Source organism: Bombus huntii, unplaced genomic scaffold (genome assembly GCF_024542735.1).
Source record: "Bombus huntii isolate Logan2020A unplaced genomic scaffold, iyBomHunt1.1 ctg00000097.1, whole genome shotgun sequence".
Lineage (NCBI taxonomy): Eukaryota > Metazoa > Arthropoda > Insecta > Hymenoptera > Apidae > Bombus > Bombus huntii.
This window is the reverse complement of record NW_026099352.1, coordinates 180264-201197: the sequence shown is the minus strand read 5'-3', so window position 1 is coordinate 201197 and position 20934 is coordinate 180264. Positions and strand designations below refer to the sequence as shown.

General features: G+C 35.9%; 1 protein-coding gene and 1 long non-coding RNA gene across 3 annotated transcripts; one reads left to right on the top strand and one right to left on the bottom strand.

Annotated features, from left to right (window-relative positions):
• Window positions 1–7756: 7756 nt before the first annotated feature.
• Window positions 7757–12008, bottom strand: LOC126876823 (venom serine protease Bi-VSP-like). 2 transcript variants are annotated; one of them, XM_050639687.1, is made up of 6 exons: window positions 11809–12008; window positions 10192–10389; window positions 9930–10025; window positions 9704–9858; window positions 9034–9375; window positions 7757–8623 (listed from the first exon to the last, which is right to left on the bottom strand). In XM_050639687.1, exons 1-5 carry the CDS (start codon window positions 11909–11911, stop codon window positions 9220–9222), a joined length of 708 nt encoding a protein of 235 aa, XP_050495644.1. In that variant the 5' UTR covers window positions 11912–12008; the 3' UTR covers window positions 7757–8623; window positions 9034–9219. The 2 variants fall into 2 exon arrangements, with proteins under 2 accessions (XP_050495644.1, XP_050495645.1); XM_050639688.1 differs by lacking the exon at window positions 11809–12008 and adding an exon at window positions 10461–10574 and having other exon boundaries at window positions 8492–8623.
• LOC126876832 (uncharacterized) lies at window positions 8587–15001 on the top strand. The gene is made up of 5 exons (XR_007694546.1): window positions 8587–8625; window positions 13287–13471; window positions 13872–14040; window positions 14315–14548; window positions 14700–15001. It is a non-coding gene; the product is annotated as an uncharacterized LOC126876832 (long non-coding RNA).
• Window positions 15002–20934: the final 5933 nt, after the last annotated feature.

The following is a 20934-nucleotide window of genomic DNA, read 5'->3' as shown; positions in this document are numbered from 1 at the left end:
AGGCGGCCCTAGAAGGGGACGATGTATCGTCGGAAGAAGAGAGCTCCGACGAAAGTGAAGGCGAGGACGATAAACAAGGCGCGCGAGAATACAGGAGAGGCACGCGAGCGGTGTATCAGGACCGCGATGAGTAGCAGCAGAAGGTATGCGTCGGTTCGATGTTGAGTCTTAAAGACGTGGAAGACTCATTAGAGAAATTCAGCGGGGATGATCTGCTGAGGGTAAATCAGTGGGTGGAAGACTTCGAGGAAATGGCAGAAGTGTGGGGTTGGTCAGACGCCCACATGGTGGCCTATGCTAAGAAATTACTCGCAGGCTCCGCTCAGGCCTTCGTACGACAAAAACGATGCGCGAAGTCCTGGGCAAAGCTAAAAAAGGCGTTGAGGAATGAGTTTGAAAATGTAGTAAGCGACCAACAGATACATGGCGAGTTATCCCATAGAAAGAAGAAAGCAGATGAGAGTCTGCAACAATATATGTATCACATGTGCGGGATTGCAAAACAAGGAAGGGTTGATACGCAATCCTTGATAGACTACATTATTCAAGGCATTCCCGACGAGGTCGCGAACAAGACTGTGCTATACGGAGCCAGGAATATCGAGCAATTAAAAGAGCGTTTCAGGCGCTACGAAGCGATAAAAAGAGATATGGAGATGAGGACGAAATTTGAGGAGCCGAAGAGTAACAGGGTAAAGCCGGTGGCGAAGCTGTCCGAAACCGAGAGGAACAAGGAACCCGGTCGATCTGGAGATGCGAGGAAGACGCGATGCTACAATTGCGGTGATGCGGAGCACGTGTGTGCGGAGTGTCCGAGCAAGTCGAGAGGACCTAAATGCTTCAAATGTAGGGAGTACGGACACATCGCATCAAGTTGCGACAATTTGGGTGAGCCCTCAAAAAAAGTTTACAGCGTGTTTCGGTCGTTAAAAACAAGGCGTGGTAAGGATGTTAAGATGGAAAATTTCGAATTGAGCGCGTTGATAGACACCGGTAGTGAGCTGACTCTAATGCGAGCAGATCAGCATGTGAAAATCGGAGCGCCCAGATTAAGTCGGGAAATCGTTGGATTTCGCGGTGTCGGTTCCGGAAGGAATTTTACGCTCGGGAAATTTTCGACGAACATTATTATAGACAATGAGTCGTACTGTATAACCATACACGTAGTTCCAGACACAGTGATGCAACATTCGCTTATTATTGGCGCAGACTTTTTGGACACTGTTGAAATAAGTATAAAAGGGGGAGAATCTTTTATTAGTAGAATAAAGGACGAAAATCCCGATGAGTGTCCGGAAGTCCTCAAGATAGATGTAGAGACACAGGCGAGTGAGATAGATTTGTCACACGTTAAGGACATGCAACATAGGCTAAAAAGAGATTTGAAGAGAACCAAAGCATTGCTAAGAGACGCTCAAACGATGCTGGAGAGATCGAAAGGTGACTCGACGGGTAAAGCAGCTTTACGACAGCTGAAGAACCAGTTAGAAGATGCAGAATGCGCTAGAGCAGTTGCAGTTAAAGCGAAACAGGCACTGGAGCAAGAACCGAATGAGACGCTGGCTTCGTTGCAGGAAGTACTGCGGCAACGTTCCGAAGCAGAAGATCGTGTTAATGTAGCTAGTCGCGAACGAACTGAGCTACTGTCGCAATTGGAAGAAAATAAAGAAGAGTTAGCAGAAGTTTTGAAGAAGTATCGGGCAGCTGTGCAGCAAGTGTCGGAGGAACGGAGAATAGTGGCAAGACACGTGGTGATTGGTAAAGTGGACCAAGAGATGGTGTCCTCGTCGGATTCTTGCGGCCAGCAGGAGGACTTAGCGAACATCACGAGGAGGAAGAATCTGGCTAAGGATGTTGTTGATGATATTTGCGAATTTACTGAGAAGGATAGCGTTGCGGGTGCGAGGGTTGTTTCAAGTTTTCGGATAGACTCGAAGAGAGTGAATGCAAGGCGAACGAAAAGACAAGGGAAGTCGCACGTGCGGAATCCCTCCAATAATATCGATATACAGAGGATGTGGATGACGAGGACGACGATGGGATTGTCGAGGACACGATGAACGTGAAGACCTTCGAAAAAGAAGAGATCATAGTCTCGGTAGATGGTAAGTTGTTAACGTCTTCCATGTACGAACCGAGCCTACGAAAATGTCACGATGCTGCCACGACGATCAAAGCCCCTGACAAGAGTGAAATGGGTAAACAAACAACGGAGAGGAAGATAGAGGAAGAGCGAAAGAGGAGCAGTAGCATCGAGGACGAACAGGCCGCGGTGTTCCAAGAGGAACGAGATCAGCTGCGTGCGGACGCAAAGAGACGGATTGAGGAGATCCAAATCCGAAACAAGCGGGCGTATAACAGGAGACGCAAGAAGGCGACAGCATACAGGACGGGAGATCTAGTGGCAATCGAGAGGATGCAGAGGGGTCCCGGGCTAAAGCTGCATCCGAAGTTTCTTGGACCGTATCGGGTGATAAAAGTCCTGCGAAATGACCGATACATAGTGCAGCGAGAGGGGGAGCACGAAGGGCCACGTACAACTTCCACGGCAGCCGATCACATGAAATGGTGGAATGCTGACGATAGTGATGTAAGTGCGAGCGGCGCTGATGAGCACATCTGAGGGCAGATGTGATTGTCAGGAAAGGCCGATTGTAATATCGTAGAATAGCTTTGATTGGAGATCGGCTGAAAATAGAAAAACCGTGTACGTCGTGTTTCTGTGGTTCGTTTACATTTAAGAGTGCCTACGTGACTAAAGGCACGTAGTTGGTAGTTCTTACATAGGTATGAGGGAAACAATAGACAACGTTAGAAGAAGGACGGTTTCGCTATTCAAGGCGAATCGAAAAGTGTGCGTGTTGCGAGAATCAGAGTTGATCGAGACGTCGAAGCATAGAGTCGTTAGAATTGAGTTGCGAGTGTTGTCGAGTGTTAGAGTTGCTAGTGAGAGAGAGAGAGAGAGAGAGAGAGAGAGAGAGAGAGAGAGAGTTACCAAATAGTTGTCAAGTTATTTGTTGTAAATACGAGCGTTGCATTTAGTTTTCCTGTTAATCAAACATCGTTTCTCTGTCTAACTAATATCTGTATTTTCAATCCATTATTAATAAATTATAATTAATCGAACAAAATTACACCTTTAATATATTCCGATATTACATTACCGTGATGTAATATTTATCATGCTTATTTTGTACGTAAAACGAATCGTTGGAATATTCCCGAAGCTAACGAAGCATTTCCCAAAAGTTAAACCGAAGAGATTAACGCGAATAGTTAAGTGAAATTTTTCCATTAACTTGCTGACCAACCGGCAAATAAAAAATCATAAAAATTGTTTCAATGTGTTGAGGTCACGCATAACTTCTTTTTTCATTGACGATTACCAAACAGGTAATTTTCGAAATTGTACGAAGGCCACGTGACCAGATCGTATTGGAATTTGAAGTGCATGGAAAAAGACAACTCGAAGTACAAACCTTGAGCTGTACTACTCGAAGTACAAACGTGAACTAATGGATGCAGAAAAGCAATTAACGCCAAACATCCGAACAGCATCTTGGAGCCCGTCATTGTTCTGAAATAAAAGAAGTGACGAATTAAAAAGACGCAGGACTAATAATAATAAAGGAAACTTAGTTCGTATTATAAATTGAATTTACATCAGAAAAGAAGCACGATCAAGCGAAACAGATCGTAGAAATGACAAATATCATCGATATACGTTTCAGTGTAATTTCACTTTTGAAAATTATTTAGTTTAATACGATCGTATTCATCGCTCCGAAACTTTCATTGTGCTGCAATTTGTGCTGCGTCTTTTTAATTTCTCTATCTTTCTGTGTTTTCGGAAAAATTACTTGAAAGATTAAGAATTGCTTGCCTTATTTTATTTTCGATTAGTTAGGATTTGATTATTCCAGGTAAGGTTTATTATTTATAACAGGTTTTATCACTTGTTTATTATTTAGGAGTTTGTTATTTTAGGATTAGTACCTTTTAGGATTTCTTATCCTTCGAGTTTCTGTTTCAGATATCTAGGTCTATTTCAAGATGTTTTATTACATTAGGATTATTTATTCGATTAAGATAATTTAAGAGTTTCACAATGTACAAAGAAATAATCGCGTGAAATTTAGATTTATGCTTTAAACGTATTAAACACGCGGTAATTTCAATGTCTATAGCCTCGAACGTGTTCTGATTAGTTGTGTCATTGTCTGTGACATTGAAATCACAAAAATCCATTGCAAGTGTGCTGTCATGCAATGTGGATGTAATTGGGTTTTTTGGGGTTAGGTTGGGGTTAGGTTGTATCATCTGATTTGTACAGTACTATTTTAACGCAAGGACAGGAAAGTTATTATATATTTCCCGTCCATTATTTGAATCGTTGTGAAGTGTAACGAATTATATTCGATTCGAGGAGATGTTAATGAATTACCCATTTCATATGTAATTACATGGAAATAAAAATCATTGCAAAAGTAATTGATCTAATGACAACGGAATTTCCAATATTTTTTTGTTTCGTCACCTCTTTTTCGTAATATATCTTTTATAGGTACGTGATTTATTAATCGTTCGAATGGAAATAATTATTCGTATAATATTCAAACGATTCTAGCCATAAAATAAATTAAAACGATACCTGTCAATGATATGCAATCTGCGTATGACGTCAACCTCGATCTATGCTTATACAAGAAATTTTATCAATCAATGACTAGATATACAATAATCAAATATTATAAAATTTCCTGAAAACCTTTAGGTGTTAATATCTTTAATATTTGCAAGTTATTGTTTAGCGCTAATTAGTTAGAATGTAACAAGTGGTGTACCAGAATTGAGATAATTAAGCCACACGAACAATCTTATTTAGATCTTTTTAATTTTTTAATTCTCTTTTACTCTAACACTTCGTAAAATTAATCTTCATTAGCTACTACACTTCATAGAATAACAAGAGATAATTTTTCTTATATAACGTTTCATTCATAAAATCTATCATTAAAGTATATCTTCATAAAAATATCATTCCATACTAACGGTATATTTGGCGTCATACGAGATAACAGTTACCAGTGATGACATATGTAACTTTATAAAGATATCTCGTTTTATTATATATTAAAAGAATGTACTCATTGCTGCTATATTTCAGATGAAAAAAAGGAGGCAATGATTTTACAGTAAAATCGTTCGTTTACAACTGATTCATTTACATTTCATGATAATACTGTGCATTCTGAATATGCTATGATTTGGTTTAAAATAATAAATAGTCCATTCTTGCATACTATTGCTCCAGCTTTACTTGTATTTTCGATATTGGTATAAATAGAAAGACAATTAATGTCGTTCGAGTCTATTTTCGGATCATTTATATTACGTTTAATCCATATAGTTATCATATGAGACATAGTATCGTAAAATTTGGAAGAATAAAACGTTCGTACAGGAAGTACATTTTATAAGAACTCCAACAAATCTGCGTGTGCACCTAAAATACAAACTGATAGTGATAGTGATTGTTCATAAGTTTATATACATTATCTAATGTCAATCGAAGGTATCAATTCTTTTTCTCCATAAGAGTACTTTTTCATTTATATGTGTTCAAAAATACATGTGTTCAACCGTGAAGCATATGTCACCTACAACGAAAAAGAGTTTTCCTATACTTAATATTTCCTTTATATACCTATGAAAGTCTATTCTTCGCGTAGTATGAAATTATGAATAAATCTGGAATATTGTTCAATCTGAAAAGAAAAATAACTTATTGACATCATTCATTGATACGAGATTCAGAATGTTTGTTTTGTCTTGCAGAAAAAGAAGGCAGCCCTCCCTTTCTTTTAATGTGAAATAGAAAGCGAAAATTTGAAAACAGATTTTTTGGAAATTTACTTGCAAATATCGTTTTCAATATCGTGATTTTCTTCCCAATGGTACTGTACTTTCAAATTTTCCAGTATCCCTCTAAAAACAAAAAGTCGAACCTCATTATTGTTAACGTAGGCATTACAAGGAAGCGAAGTATTAGAAAGCAGCTCCTTTTTATTATGGATTTCTCTATAATCATGTAAATAAGAAATTCCGGAAATTTTTTCCTCAAGAATTTAATTCTTGTGTTTTGATTGATAATTATTACACTGCATACTAACTTTTCGCATACTGTTCGCGTCTAACAGTTTCCTAATAATAACTACTTCAAAATTACATATGTTCTTGCACGAATTCAAAAGTACGTATGATACAATTACAATTGATTCTAAAATAATAATTATTTAAAGATATTAAGATACTAATTAAACGTTTCACTGTATTTCAAAATCTGGAACAACAAATTTTTATTTATAAAAAATGAAACTGTCTTTATATATTCTTTGTCATGATGCTATTTCTTATTACCGTGTCGACATTTTTTAAAATTCATTTTGTTATCTCTACGCAATAGGAAAATTCATATACTGCTTAATATTTTTTGCATATTATCCATCCACCGCATGATATCTTCTGAAAAATCAAAATATTAATGTTATATTATTACAATGCTTCTTAAATATCAATTTTTGACAAATTTGAAATCCAATATATTTTGCACAATTATTATTTATCAAAAAATTCCAAGTTAGTAACTTTCTTTTCAAATGGCAAATAACATATACTTTGACTTACCTGTAAGTTTTTGTTCCTAATCATCATTTCCTCTTATAGAACATCATTATTGTTCTTATAATTACTACCAGTGTCATAGATATTGTAGTGGCTACAACTGAATTAATAGAAAATGATAAATAACTGTGTATAACACTAACACATAATTGTGTATAACAATGACAGATAACTTTTACTTACATATCTGTCGATAAGGGATTACTTACTGTGATATCCTGTTGATGTTTCTTAAGGCACTTGATTAGGTGCGATACGGTATCATTCCTTATGGTATACTGTAGATAAGTATTTTAGAAAATAACAAGAATAAATCTAAATTATTCAGAGGTTCCAGTTTCGGCTTAGACATAAATACAGGACCATTTGCAAAGAAGAAAGGGTGCGTTTCTACAGCCTCGTTATAGTAACCATGAATACCAATCTCTGAATTACTGGTTACTAAACATAAATATCCTATAAAATTTAATATATTTCTTTAATTTTTAATACATACATGAGTTAGTAGTTCTAAATTATGAATCATCCTACCTGTGATATTACGCTTTTCCTTATAATATCATCACTCGAGTGAACAACATTAAGATCATGTAAACCATGTCATCCTATCTTACTGTGAAGATACTTAGTTATGTTATCTAACATTATAAAAATATCATCAAATTCAAGTCCTTTTATTCACATCACATGGCCACGACGATCTGGTTCTTCGTTATATAATGTTCTAAAATTTGTCGTATATATAGGATGTACAAACCGTGATATCAAGGTATCAGTTCTTCCTTCCCAAGGGACAGTTTCATTAAAATTCTGATAGAATTAAAAATTAATTATTAATATTCTAACAATCATATATGTTAAATACGTTATAGTCAACGATATATACCTGAGCGAATGTAGGGGTGATTCCTTGATAATTATAAATGTCATCAGCCCACATCATTGTGCCACTTCTTTGTACTCCAGCCTCTAGATTAACAGCCTAAACAAACATACGAAATTTTATAGAAGCTGTACAAAATATAGTATATATGCGCAATATTGAAGCGTTCAAGGGGATATAAAGGTAATGTACATCACATACACGTGTACTCTCATGCAACAAAATACAATTAGATTTAATAGTATAAGCTCTTTTATTCATCATAATAGATTGGAAATTTAAGTGTCTTACGAGGGTGAGTAAAAAGTTACCCGCTCTGTCGGTGTAGAATTTATTTTAAGCAATTGTCAAAAAAGACATACATCATTTTTTGACATAATCACTCGATTTCTGTATACACTTTGTCCATTTGCCGAAGGACCTTTGTATTTTCTCATTAAAAAATGTTTTGGGCTGAGCTGCGAACCACGAATGCATCGTCGTCTTCACCTTTTCATCAGCTTTTTCGGCATCCATCTCGCACAAACTTTTTAAAATCCAAATCTGTCCTGCACTATTGCATAAGCAGAGCCGTGGCTGATTTGCAAATGATTTGCCACATTATCCAGTGTCACTCGTCTATTCCATAGAGCATAAGTTCATGAGCACGTTCAATGTTGTCATCGTGGATGTGGACGGGCGTCCAGCTGTTTTTTCATAACACTCGTGCGATCTTCTTTGAACTTTTGTGCCCATTCAAACACACTTCGTGACAAAACACTTTCTCCATAATGTGCATTAAATCTTTGATAAATATAGGCATCAAACATAACCTCCGACCACAAGAAACGAATCACAGCATCCTGCACTGTTTTCCTGCAAATCACCATTGCAAAGCGCCATTACTCGCGCAACGGTCACAAACGAATTGACGTAACACAAAGAAACCTGCGCAGCAGCACTGAACAGATATTGACGTCATACGAAGAGTGCAGATGGATCAATACGGTCGACAGAAGTTTTAACTATCTGGAGTGCGGATAAATTTTTACTGAGAGTCGTATAGGAATCTATAATCTGTAAGTACACCTTTGGCTGAATGGAAATTTCTCTTACATATAGTCAAAAATGCTGAAACTGTGTATTGAATTGGAAAGTGATAAAAAATAAGTGAAGTTTCGAGGTTGCATGTGATTGCATGAGTACACAGGACGTTTTTAGCGAATAAAAAATAATTTTGAAAGACACGAGACTTATCTTGTATTTTATGCACTCTCTGTGTCCGAATTTCCAGAAGCTCTCTATCTTATGAAGTGTTTTAGATTAGCCGGAAAATTTTGTACGTACGTACAAGAAGTATACGATCTAAGTGGAATATTCCATTATTCTCTTGATACAACAGAAACGAAATTTACAGAACTTCTCAGAAAGTTGGTTTATTATTACCAAATTAATAGAATTAATACACGTTTATCATCTTTACATACCTAAGTCGTGGAGGTTTATCGTGCGTAAAAAATTAGTGTCGTTTCAAAGTTACATTTCGTACATTTTAAGCCTATAATTTGTAACGTACAAAACAATGTAAATTTGAGCTGTTTCTTATCTCCACAATAAGAAAATCCAACTTTACGTTTTTTACACAATGATATTTATGGAACAGTAATATCATATTATTGCATCGCTTGGAGAATGAAGTCAAGGTACGATGTGACCCTAGTGTAAACGCTGGGATACCCAGCTGTGCCGCACTTATAAGCATAAGACACAATACTTATTAAATACGAGGTTAATTCATGTTGTATCAGCAGTGGTCCGCCGCGGTCAGCCTGAAAGGATCGTTAAATTTTTAATCAAAGATACTGAAATATATCGATCGAATTGTATTGAAATTATACTTATATACAGTAATAATCTTCTATTGATTTGTGTATTGAAATACTCCAATTTATAACGTACATGTTATATGTATTTTGAGCAAAACTAAGATTAGAAGGAAATTAGATTAAATACCATAACGAGGTGTGAGAAGTGGGCAAAACTATTAAATTGTGTTTATCTATTATTTTTAATGTTTAAGACGTCGATTTGATGTTAATTCGAATCGACGTGTCTTCAGATACCGTATAGTTTGTAGTAACTCTGTAACTTAATTACCGTACAAGAATCCTCTCCACCCTGAGCATGTTCGGCGCATATTATACCATCAGTGATATCAGGTGCATTAGGAAATTTGGAATAAGCTATTTTGCATTCGGCGTTCTTAATCACTGGCATTTGTACTTCCATTAATGCATTACGTCGTGGTCGTCCTACGAAGAAAATAAGAAAGATATTTAAGACTGGAACTATTTAATTTTATTATAAAATTGATATCACTTACTATATCTTAATGCTCCCGATCCAGCAACAAGGGGGTTATAGCCGACGAAGTTGCTCTTTCGTAGGGGCTCTTTCGTACAAATGGGATATACGTACCCTGAAAAATAAAAAAATAAATGAAAATGCAGGAAACCAATGACCAAAAGTATGAGAAAGAATTATACACGCTTTATGACACAATATATGTGTACAGTAAGAAATTTCAGGATATGATACTTCAGTAATACTCAATAGCATATATATATATATATTTGAGGACTTACTCGAAAATGGCACCTCCTCCACCAATCTAAGAATGACAATATTATGATTGTGTATGTTTTCTATTCCATCCATATGTGCACAATGTGCTGCGGTCAAAACATGCCTAGCCGATATCAGGGAACCTCCGCACTTCCATAGTGGTTTGTCTGGGTTTCGGGGATTACGAAAACCTAATGCAGCGATCCATGGCCAAGCGCCTAAAATGCAATAGTCATAGTTGTGAATATACATAATTTTTTCTCACATAACGGGTAACAACGATTATTACCTATTCGATATTCGATCATACAGCAGACGATAAGTACATACGTACAAATACTCTGAAATAGAGATTTGATAAAGACAGAAATTAAATTTTTATTCCAGTGGAATACAAATTATTAAATAATTCTATATAATTTCTATTTGAACTATACTGAACTATAAAGTTCAAACGTGTAATTTCTGCCCTAACAGTTTTTGATCTCTATCCATATTATTACTCCTATATCAATTTTTTATTTCAAGCAAAAAGATACTCTTCCTAACATGAAGTAAAAGAAAGAAATAATTCAAGTTAATAAGTAAAGTTACTACCGATAAAATCATAGCATTATTATTTAGTCTAATTGAAATGTACATTGATGTGCTGTTTAATGCCTTTAAAGTTCATTCTTTGCAGTAAATGGCTTATTATTAATCGGAAAGAAAGACATAAAACGTACCAAGTTCAGCTGGTTTACCATCGACCACCCTGGTATGAGAGACGTTGCTAAAACCACAGTATGGTGGTCGCAAAGCCTTATACTTATACACAGTTTTTATTAAAATTTCTCTCTTCTCTTTGTTTGGATCGTTCGGACAGCAAACGATCGTAACATTGCCCTGGTATCTGCACACTGATCGTCTATAAAAATCGGTGGCTGTACGGTACTGTATCTGCCATATTTCTTGCAGAGGTTTACATTTTCTGTAGTCAAGGCACCTGCCTTCTTGATTGTCCGGTGTGGTACATTCTGGATCAAACAATTTTAAAACATTTATACAGTTCAAAGATGCGTAAGAAAGCGACACCGATTACTCAACTTTCGAAGTAAAAGGCCGATCAAGTCCACCGGATTGCCCTACAGACACGTATTAATCCGTAAGAGTTAGTCATCATGTTGATAATAATTATCTAAAGAAACTTTTCACGTGAAAATATAAAATTTTAATTGATTAGATATTGTGTTAGCCATACTTAAGAAAGAAAATGAAAATGAATGAAATGAAAGAAAAGGACTACCTTCAACCTCATGTTTTAAATAAACACTTTGTCAGTTTTGCGGTAAATAAATTCTTAGGAATTCAGGACAGTTTTTAGTGTGAATCATTTTGTTTCGACCGTTCGCGGAGAGACGCGATCGCGAGATAGCACGTCAACGAGAGTTGTAAGTTCCCGTTACGATTAAATAATCGACGCCACGAACTGATCGATCCCCTTATTTCGATTATGATAATAAGGGTAGTTCAACGAAATTCCACAGAATTAACACAAATAAATTAATGTTTATTTCAACAACTTATTAACTAGAAAGATATAAATGGAACAAAAAAAATGTAACTGCGTTTTGGTTGATAAGTAATGCGCGACATACCACATGTGTTGACGGTTCGACATCTCGAAAAGTTCTGAACGCCTTTCGATTTTTTTCGTTTTTTCTGGAAGGCGACCCCCACTACGTTCGGATCACGCCACATTCTTTTACGCGAGGTAAAATACGGGCCACGAGTCGACGTTTCTGGAAGTCGCCCTGCTTAATGAACCATGCGCTTGCCACTACAATGTTTGTTTGCCGGGCAGACACGACGATCCGTCTGCGACATTATAGTGCCGCGATCGATAGTTAAGAATATGACCTATGGTAAGCCGCATGGCGTAACATTCTCCCCCCGTTGAGAGGGTACCGATCAAACTAGGGAGGTGTGGTTGAAGTTCCCATCTTATTTCGTCTCGGTGGCTAGTTGTTCGGGTTTCTCGAGATCGGGTTGAATTGGCAGTGGGACAAGCCTTTTGACGCCCCGATCCAAAATGCTCTTTGCCGTCTGAACTGTAGCTGTCCGGATGACACCATCGGCGCCTGGATGAATCTTGATAACTCGGCCCAGAGGCCAATGCATGGAGGGAACGTTGTCCTCTCTGAGGATGACGATTGTGCCCTTTTGGATGCTGTGTCCACCCTTGCTCCATTTATTGCGGTTGGTTAGCTCGTTCAAATACTCCTTATGCCAGCGGTTCCAAAAATGTTGTTTAAGCTGTTGGATATGCTGCCATTTGGAGAGTCGGTTCGATGGAATGTCCCTGAAATCTCGATCACGTAAGCACATTAATGAATCGCCAATGAGGAAATGTCCGGGAGTGAGGGCTAGGAGATCATTTGGATCGGTGGAGATAGAAGTTAGAGGGCGGGAATTGAGGACTGCTTCTATTTCTATGATAAGAGTATTACGGTGTTAAGCTCATATGTTTCTGTTTCTCCACTCGCGCTGCGCCATAATATCCTTTGATATTTCCGATCCTCTGGTCGTACGAGGAATTGCCGATACAGGAATTTTCTCGATGTCGCCAGTGAGTACGTACTGATGAGCGCGGAATCTAATTAATATGCAAAATAAATTGTGAATTGATTCGAGAATATAGGATTTCCCCATTTTCATGATTATCGTGATTTTTGTATAAATATATTTTTTAAGATACTAATAATTAGGTACTTATAAATTAGTATTATCAATTATTTTGCATTTATAATTCCGCCTCTAGTATAAGTGTTAATTGAAAACTAACTTTATGTTTGAAAAAGTACTAGCAAAGTCGTTGAGTAACAAGCCACTGATGCTAACACAAATAGCATTGTCGTAATTAAATATTTCTAAATATTCATTTTTCATTTTGAACCTGTAGAAACAATTTATTATATATACTATTAGCTAAGTAATTGCATATTTAATTAAGTCGAAATATAAAACTTAGTTATTTTAATAATTTAAAAAATAAAAAACTGACAAACATTTCAATTTAATTTATGGTTGGAACAAAAGACAGTTATTTTTCATTAATTGAAATATTGCAATGCAGAGTACTTTCCAAAATACGCCGAGAGTATTCCTGATGGTGAAACGAGCGTTGCTTCATCGAACGCAGCTAAAGAAAACAACATCTATGTAGTTGGTGGTACGATGCCTGAAATAGGGGGCGATAAATTGTACAATACCTGTACTATTTGGGGTCCCGATGGAACTTTGATAGCAAAACACCGAAAGGTAAGTAATATATTCCTTTATGGCTTTGAATTTGAAAATATTGGGGCGAAGAAAGTGACTCTATCTAGGAATAATTTAGGAATATACATATGTACATACGTATACTATAACCAATTCTATAATTTACGGTTTATAAAATACGTTATGATACGGGAAACGCCCATTTTTGTTGTAATGTGTTTGTGTTGTATAAATTTTTCACATACTTAAAATATTATTATACTTATTTTTTCTCCTTTTTAAACATTATTAAATGATAGGATTTTTTAATAAAAGAAAGTGATAAAAACGCTGTCAGTTATTAAATAAAAAATAATTAAAGTTTAGGAGTTGGTAACTTTGATATTAAATTACAAAAGTTGCAGCAATAGAATTAGCGACTACATTTTTATGTTATTAGGTACATCTATTCGACATCGACATTCCTAATAAGATTACTTTTCGAGAGAGTGATTCACTCAGTCCTGGTAACTCCCTAACGACGTTCGATGTGAAGGGCTGCAAAATAGGTATTGGCATTTGCTATGATATTAGATTCGAGGAAATGGCACGCATTTATCGGAACAAAGGTACAGTAACTTAATCGATCAATACTTAACTAGCAAAAAATTAAATATCTTTCTTAAATATATTCTATATAAAATTAATATAATCTGTAACTCTGTATAAAAAGAAGCTTAATTTAAAAAACCAGTATATTTGCTGAAAATGAAACAAATAAAAGAATTAAAAGCACAATAAGAGGACTGTCCTCGCATATTCAGAAATGATGGAATGTGAATCGTGCAACTACGAAGTTAATTGGTATTCGGTGGCTTCATATTTCCTGCTTCTCTGGGTTAGGTTGCCAAATGCTGATATATCCAGCGGCATTCAATATGACCACTGGACCACTGCACTGGTCATTACTTCAGCGTTTCAGAGCGAATGATAATCAATTATACGTTGCCTGCATATCACCGGCTCGTGTTCCTTAAGCAAGTTACGTCGCATGGGGACATACACAGTTGACCAATCCCTGGGGAAAGATTCTTTACGATTTGGAAACTCAAGAGAATATGGCAGTCACCGATATCGGTAATTTACAGCTTAAAATTAAAAGCGAGAGATCCATGATGTAATTAATTTTTAGTCTCGTTAATTTATCGATTTAGCCATCTTCCTCTGTATTTGTTGAATTTATTAGTAAGCATTACTTATTACTTCGTATGTTTCTTTTTTCTATCAGATCTAAAAGTTGTTGAGGAAGTAAGGGCTCAGATACCTACATTTTCTCAGAGACGTACAGATTTGTACGACACTGTCTGTAAGAAGGAGTAACTCTACACTAAAACAGAAAATGTTTTTTTATAATATTTCTACTACGATATCCTTTTTTTGTGAATTATTACTAATTTCTTATCATTTGTACTAAATGAATGACTCAATTAAGAAAACCAAAACGTTATAAATAATAATCTGTATATCTTGTGTATCAACATGTAATTGGATATTATAATAATATAGGAATGCTATAATAATATAGGATAATAATATAGGAGAATAGTAATATAGAAAAAAACTACATGCTTTTAAACACCTTTAATATCGATCACATAAATTGTTATAATTCACAATGATTACGCATACATAAAAGACCCCTTGATAGTAAAATTTACGATCAAAAGGCAATTACGTATCGTTTAACAACATTTAATTTATAACACCTTTTAAACATTTAGACAGATTAACACATAACACTTCTTATATAGAAACATCAATTCGAAGTTATCAGCTTGGAGAAATTGGTCGATTAATACCTGTAGATTGTCTGTCTCGATGAAAGACTTAAAGAGAGCAAAAACATGATAATGCCGCTAATATAATATTCCTTCTTTCTTGTATCTGTCTGCCTCTCAGGTCGATTTACTAATTACAATAAGTAATTTCGCCTTCTTTGCGCTCTCTTTTAACGCATTCGAGACCGAAAGAAATTCATATCAGTCAGTAGGCAAGGGTATAATATACATATTTTATATATAACTTACGTAGTAATGTATATATCATGTTAATTTCATATTTTTTTCAATATAGAATTATTATATATATATATTTAACTGTACATAATACATTATAGAATAACATAGTATATAATTTTATATTTTAAAAATATGAGGCATACTATTTAAGATTGTCATCGATTTAAAATCAAAGTATGAAAAGGATACCCTGGAGAGAGTAAAACACAGAATCATTCTAACTAAACATTCAAATCGTAGCGACACCTAGGTATCGTCTTACAATTAAATCTCGGTCTCGAATGGATTAAAATGAAATACATACTTGCAGCTTCAACATCTTCAATATCGAGGAGATTCAAACTTTACAAATAAATGTAAATTGCGATGTAAAACAAAGCGATGTAAAAAGGGAAAAGGAGGAAAGAAGGAACAGGGAAGCAAAGAGAAGAAACGAATTTTTCATTTTCTCGAAACTGGATCAAGTTTCAGGAAGGCCATCCAAGTAATTGATGTCCTCTGTACTTATTTGTTAATCATGCGCGGAATCAGAACGATTCGACCTCGTTCCAAAGCAAATCGTTACTAGAGTAGAGACGGGAATTAATAATTCGTGTCAATTGTTCGATCGTGTTCACAAATTCAAATGCGGTTGAGTAGCGGAAACCATTTATAACACGTCCCATACAGCGTAGATCGCATACACGTCTTAGGATGTATTTTTGGTACTTATATATACTCTATATATATTCTTACTCTATATATACTTATATGTACTCTATGTATATTCTCTATCTTATATATACCATAAAATATTTCGTGAAATCGCGTATTCGTGTCTAATGTCAGGGATTCTCTTTCCATAAGTCTGCGTTTTCTATATTATCTTTCTTCCTTATCAGTAGGCATTCTCACAATTTGTGATTAATACTGCTCGTACAGGAATGTTAGGTTTTTGACGTTGTAAAATTTCACGTGAAATAATAATGCCTATATATTGACTAATTTATCAATTAATTAAATCCGTGTATATCAAGTTTTCTATAATTTAGTACTTTCGTGTAACTACAGAAATTTGATGCAATATAAAACTTGATTAAAACAGCGATTCATTAGGAAACGAGAATAATGATGCAAATATTTTTTGTAGCCATTATATAGGATTTCGATTGCATAATTAATCAGTATCAACTTACCAATCTTTAACTGAAGAATGTGAAGAAGGGCTGGCGGTATATAGACCGCAATTATGATCGTTTTCATGTAAATTGCCAAGCTGCTGTACATGTTTGTTATTCGTAAAAAGTTGCGATGACAAGCGGAAAGAAATAAACAATCCAGAAGTATCTGCAACAGAAATCAGAATACACTCAGAATACACGTTTTCGCATGGTTGGATCAATTTCGCGTGGGACTAACCTGATTGAACCTAACGCGGGATAATTGCTCAACTCACGACCTTAACCAGCCCGCTTGATTCTCTGTAAATGCTTGAAATTGACGCTTGGATTCTTTCCAGATTAACTAGCTTTGCCCCTCCCTCCCTTTATCTATTTTCTTAGATCAACTTAGAATGGATCGAACAAAGGCACAAAAGAATTCGAAGAAAACAACAACTTATTATCCAAATTGTTCATCGAGGGTAATCAATGCTGTATACTTCCTAGAATTAGGATGAATAGGGATTTGGAGAAACCCACCGGCCATGTCCAGAATAATAAAATATCTCGCTTTTGCAATCTCGCGACTTGATCCGCAGTGAGGGGTAAAGGATACCGATCCGCGACCGTATATTTATTTAGTTCTCGAAAATCTACCTATCATCTATCTGAACCATTGTTCGTCTTCACGAGTAACACGGGGCTCGCGAACGGTGAATTACTAGGCTTTATGATTTTTGGCTGTAATTAAGTCGCTTGTTCTATCACGTACTACTCTGCGCTCGCGAAGTCTATTAGGACTCCTTGTACGGCGATGTTAGGATCAATTAATTGTACTTCTAACTGTCCTGTATTTTTTTTGTACGAGTACGTAGGGAACCCGTAACGGATGAATCTCTGAATTTTCGAAAAGAAAGATTAATCGACTTTTATCACTACCACGTACCTCATTGTCAACTTCATTGACATCGATCTCGTTTTCAGCGGTTTTATTACGGGCATGAATTATTTTTGTTTTACACATAGCGAGGCTAGTTTGTGTAATATTACGTCAAGATCTTGGCTTAAAATTTGACGAGCAATCGCGATATCGTATTTTTAAATAACTATCAGTCAGGACATGAAAAATTTATCTCTAACCACTAAAAAGAAAAGAAAAGAAAAGAAAAGAAAAGAAAAGAAAAGAAAAGAAAAGAAAAGAAAAGAAAAGAAAAGAAAAGAAAAGAAAAGAAAAGAAAAGAAAAGAAGAAAGATAATATGTTGTGGCAGTCTAAGTCGATCTAAGAAAATAGATAAAGGGAGGGAGGGGCAAAGCTAGTTAATCTGGAAAGAATCCAAGCGTCAATTTCAAGCATTTACAGAGAATCACTATTGAAAGTTCAAAGGCCGACTAGTGAGCTTCATCCTATCTCATTTTTTAATCAGGCGATGGATCGACGAATCGTATTGATTTCGAGGATTATTATAGTTCTGTGGGGATTTTAAAGCGTGGTTTGTCTAATCTTGTCTCGTTAGCTACAGACTCTTTGGCGAGCAGCCTGAAACTTGATCCAGTTTCGAGAAAATGAAAAATTCGTTTTTCCTCTTTGCTTCCCTGTTCCTTCTTTCCTCCTTTTTCCCTTTTTACATCGCGTTAAGACCCGTTAAATAATATTGACTGCCGTGGACGCTGGCTGAGAAGTGCACTTTATAACTAGCTTTAAAATCACTGACGTCGATGAGGACAAAGGTAAGTTAGAGGGTCATTTATCTGAGCTGGTGTTTCAAACTATTTCCGGCCAGTACCTTTTATGTACTTTCGCTTCCGCTAACAAGCAACGCGCCATGTCCATCACTGTTCTATTATACCTTTCCGCTGTCCCGTTTAATTCATGTACGTATGTTGGGCAATTATTTATTCTTATACCTTTATCCCTAGCAAATTTATAAATTCGATTATTTAAATATTCTTTACCATTATCGCATCTTAATATTTTTAACCTCTTGCCCGTTAAATTTTCGGCTTCATTTACGAACTGTACGAAAGAATCAAAGACCTCATCTTTTGATTTTATACAATAGATCCTAGCTATTTTACTATAATCATCGATAAATGAAATGAAATATTTTTCTCCATTGAATCCGGTAGTCTTAAAGGGACCACATACGTCCGTATGAATAATTTCCATTATTTCCCTAGCCTTAGTTCGATTATTTTTGAAAGGTAAGTTATGCATTTTGCTTTCTATACACACCCTACATTTCAAAAGTTCCTTTTCAAATTCATTCGGTATGCCAGTCACTAGCTGCTCTTTACCCAAAATCTCTAAATATTTAAAATTTACGTGTCCTAGCATCCTATGCCATCTTTCCTTTTTACTCATACCACTACGTTCGGCGCTGTTTACTAAGTGCTTCTTCCCTTTCAATATACTTTTTATTCTATATGTCCCATTCTCTTTGAACGCTACAGCTGTAAGTATATTATCCTCATCTATTACTTTCGCAATATTTCGTTTGGAAATAACCGTATTCTTATTGTCTGTTAGTTTACCTAAACTAATCAAATTTGCGGACATTTCTTTCGCGTAAAATACTTTCCTCATATTTATTTTATTTTGTTTTCCGAATGCTTCAAAATAACTTATAACATTCCCAACTTTTGTCGCTTTTATCGGTCTATTATCGCCTAAATATATATTTACCGGTTCTTTTAGGTCGATAGATTTATCGAAATAATTTATATTATTAATTATGTGATCGGTACAACCGCTATCTAATAGCCACACTATTTCGTTCTTACTTATTTCATTCGTCTCACTGCTGTTTGCTGCGTGCGCCGTTGCTGTCCATATGCCTGCTCTTGAGTTTCCATGCTCGCCCGTGCCGGTTCTTGATTGACGATGAAAGTTTCCACGTCCTCTGCTCGTATTGCCTTTGTTCTCTCTTCCTCTGTTTCGACCACGTGTTGGCCCATGCCAATAGCCGTTACTGCTTCCCGCTTGGACGCCATTTTGACACTCTCTCGCAAAGTGTCCTAATCTTCCACATCTGAAGCATCCTTCCTTTTTTGCAGAAAAGGCGTTGGTTTGCCTTTCTCCTCGATTGGATTTATTTTTCTTCTCTGCTATTTCTATTTTATTTTTCACATACGCTACCGTTTGATTCTCTTCTTTCAATGCGTCTATTATGTCCGCTATGTAGCTGTATTCTTCGGGTAACGTATTCAGCATGTAATTCAGCTTTTCCCTCTCACTTACTTGTGCGCCCGCACTTTTTAATTCATTTATTAATTTTTCGAAATCGTTAAAGAATGATGCTGAATCAGTGTAGTTCTCCAGTCTTATGTTTTCCAATCTCCTTCTGCATACGATCTGCAGTGCCGTCGACTCTTTCAAGTACATTTCATCGAACCTTTTTATTATATCATACGCCGTTTTTCCTTCCCTAACATACTCCAATTGTCTGTTCGATATTGCACTATAAATTATATTTATCGCCTTCAAATCCTTTTTGTCCCAGTCTTCATCGTCTCTTTCGTTCTTCATTCTAGTTGTAACAACCTCGCATTCCTTATATTTGAGAAACATCGTGATTCTTTGCTTCCACATTCCATAATCCTCACCATCGAATATAGGTATCATGATTTCCGATCTCTCCATTTTAATTGATTCTTCTTTTTTTTTTCTTTTCTTACTCAAGCGTTCCTACGTGCTCGAAGTATATTTTGTTCCTCTGAAAGTTTTTTTTTCTTTACTGAAAACTCACTCGCAAGATCGTAACCACGCACTAAATATCTTGCAAAACTAGTAACCACGCTCTGCTACCATGTTAAGGAAATTCGAGGATTTGGGAATACAAATAATTGACTATATTTCCCACGCAACAGTTATACATCTATATTACACTCTGAAGAACGTCTTGCACGCACGCTTGTCGCCAACCGACTATACTAGATTCTTCTAACATCTGGCAACAGTCTTTTGTCTCCACTAAGACCTTGACGCCCTCTGGCCCTTACACACACACTCTCATGTACAGTGTAAATGTATCACTTCCCTAACACAATTATCCCGCGTTAGGTTCAATCAGGTTAGTCCCACGCGAAATTGATCCAACCATGCGAAAACGAGTGTATTCTGATTTCTATTGCAGATACTTCTGGATTGTCTATTTCTTTCCGCTTGTCATAGCAACTTTTTACGAATAACAAACATGTACAGCAGCTTGGCAATTTACATGAAAACGATCGTAATTGCGGTCTATATACCGCCAGCCCTTCTTCACATTCTTCAGTTAAAGATTGGTAAGTAGATACTGATTAATT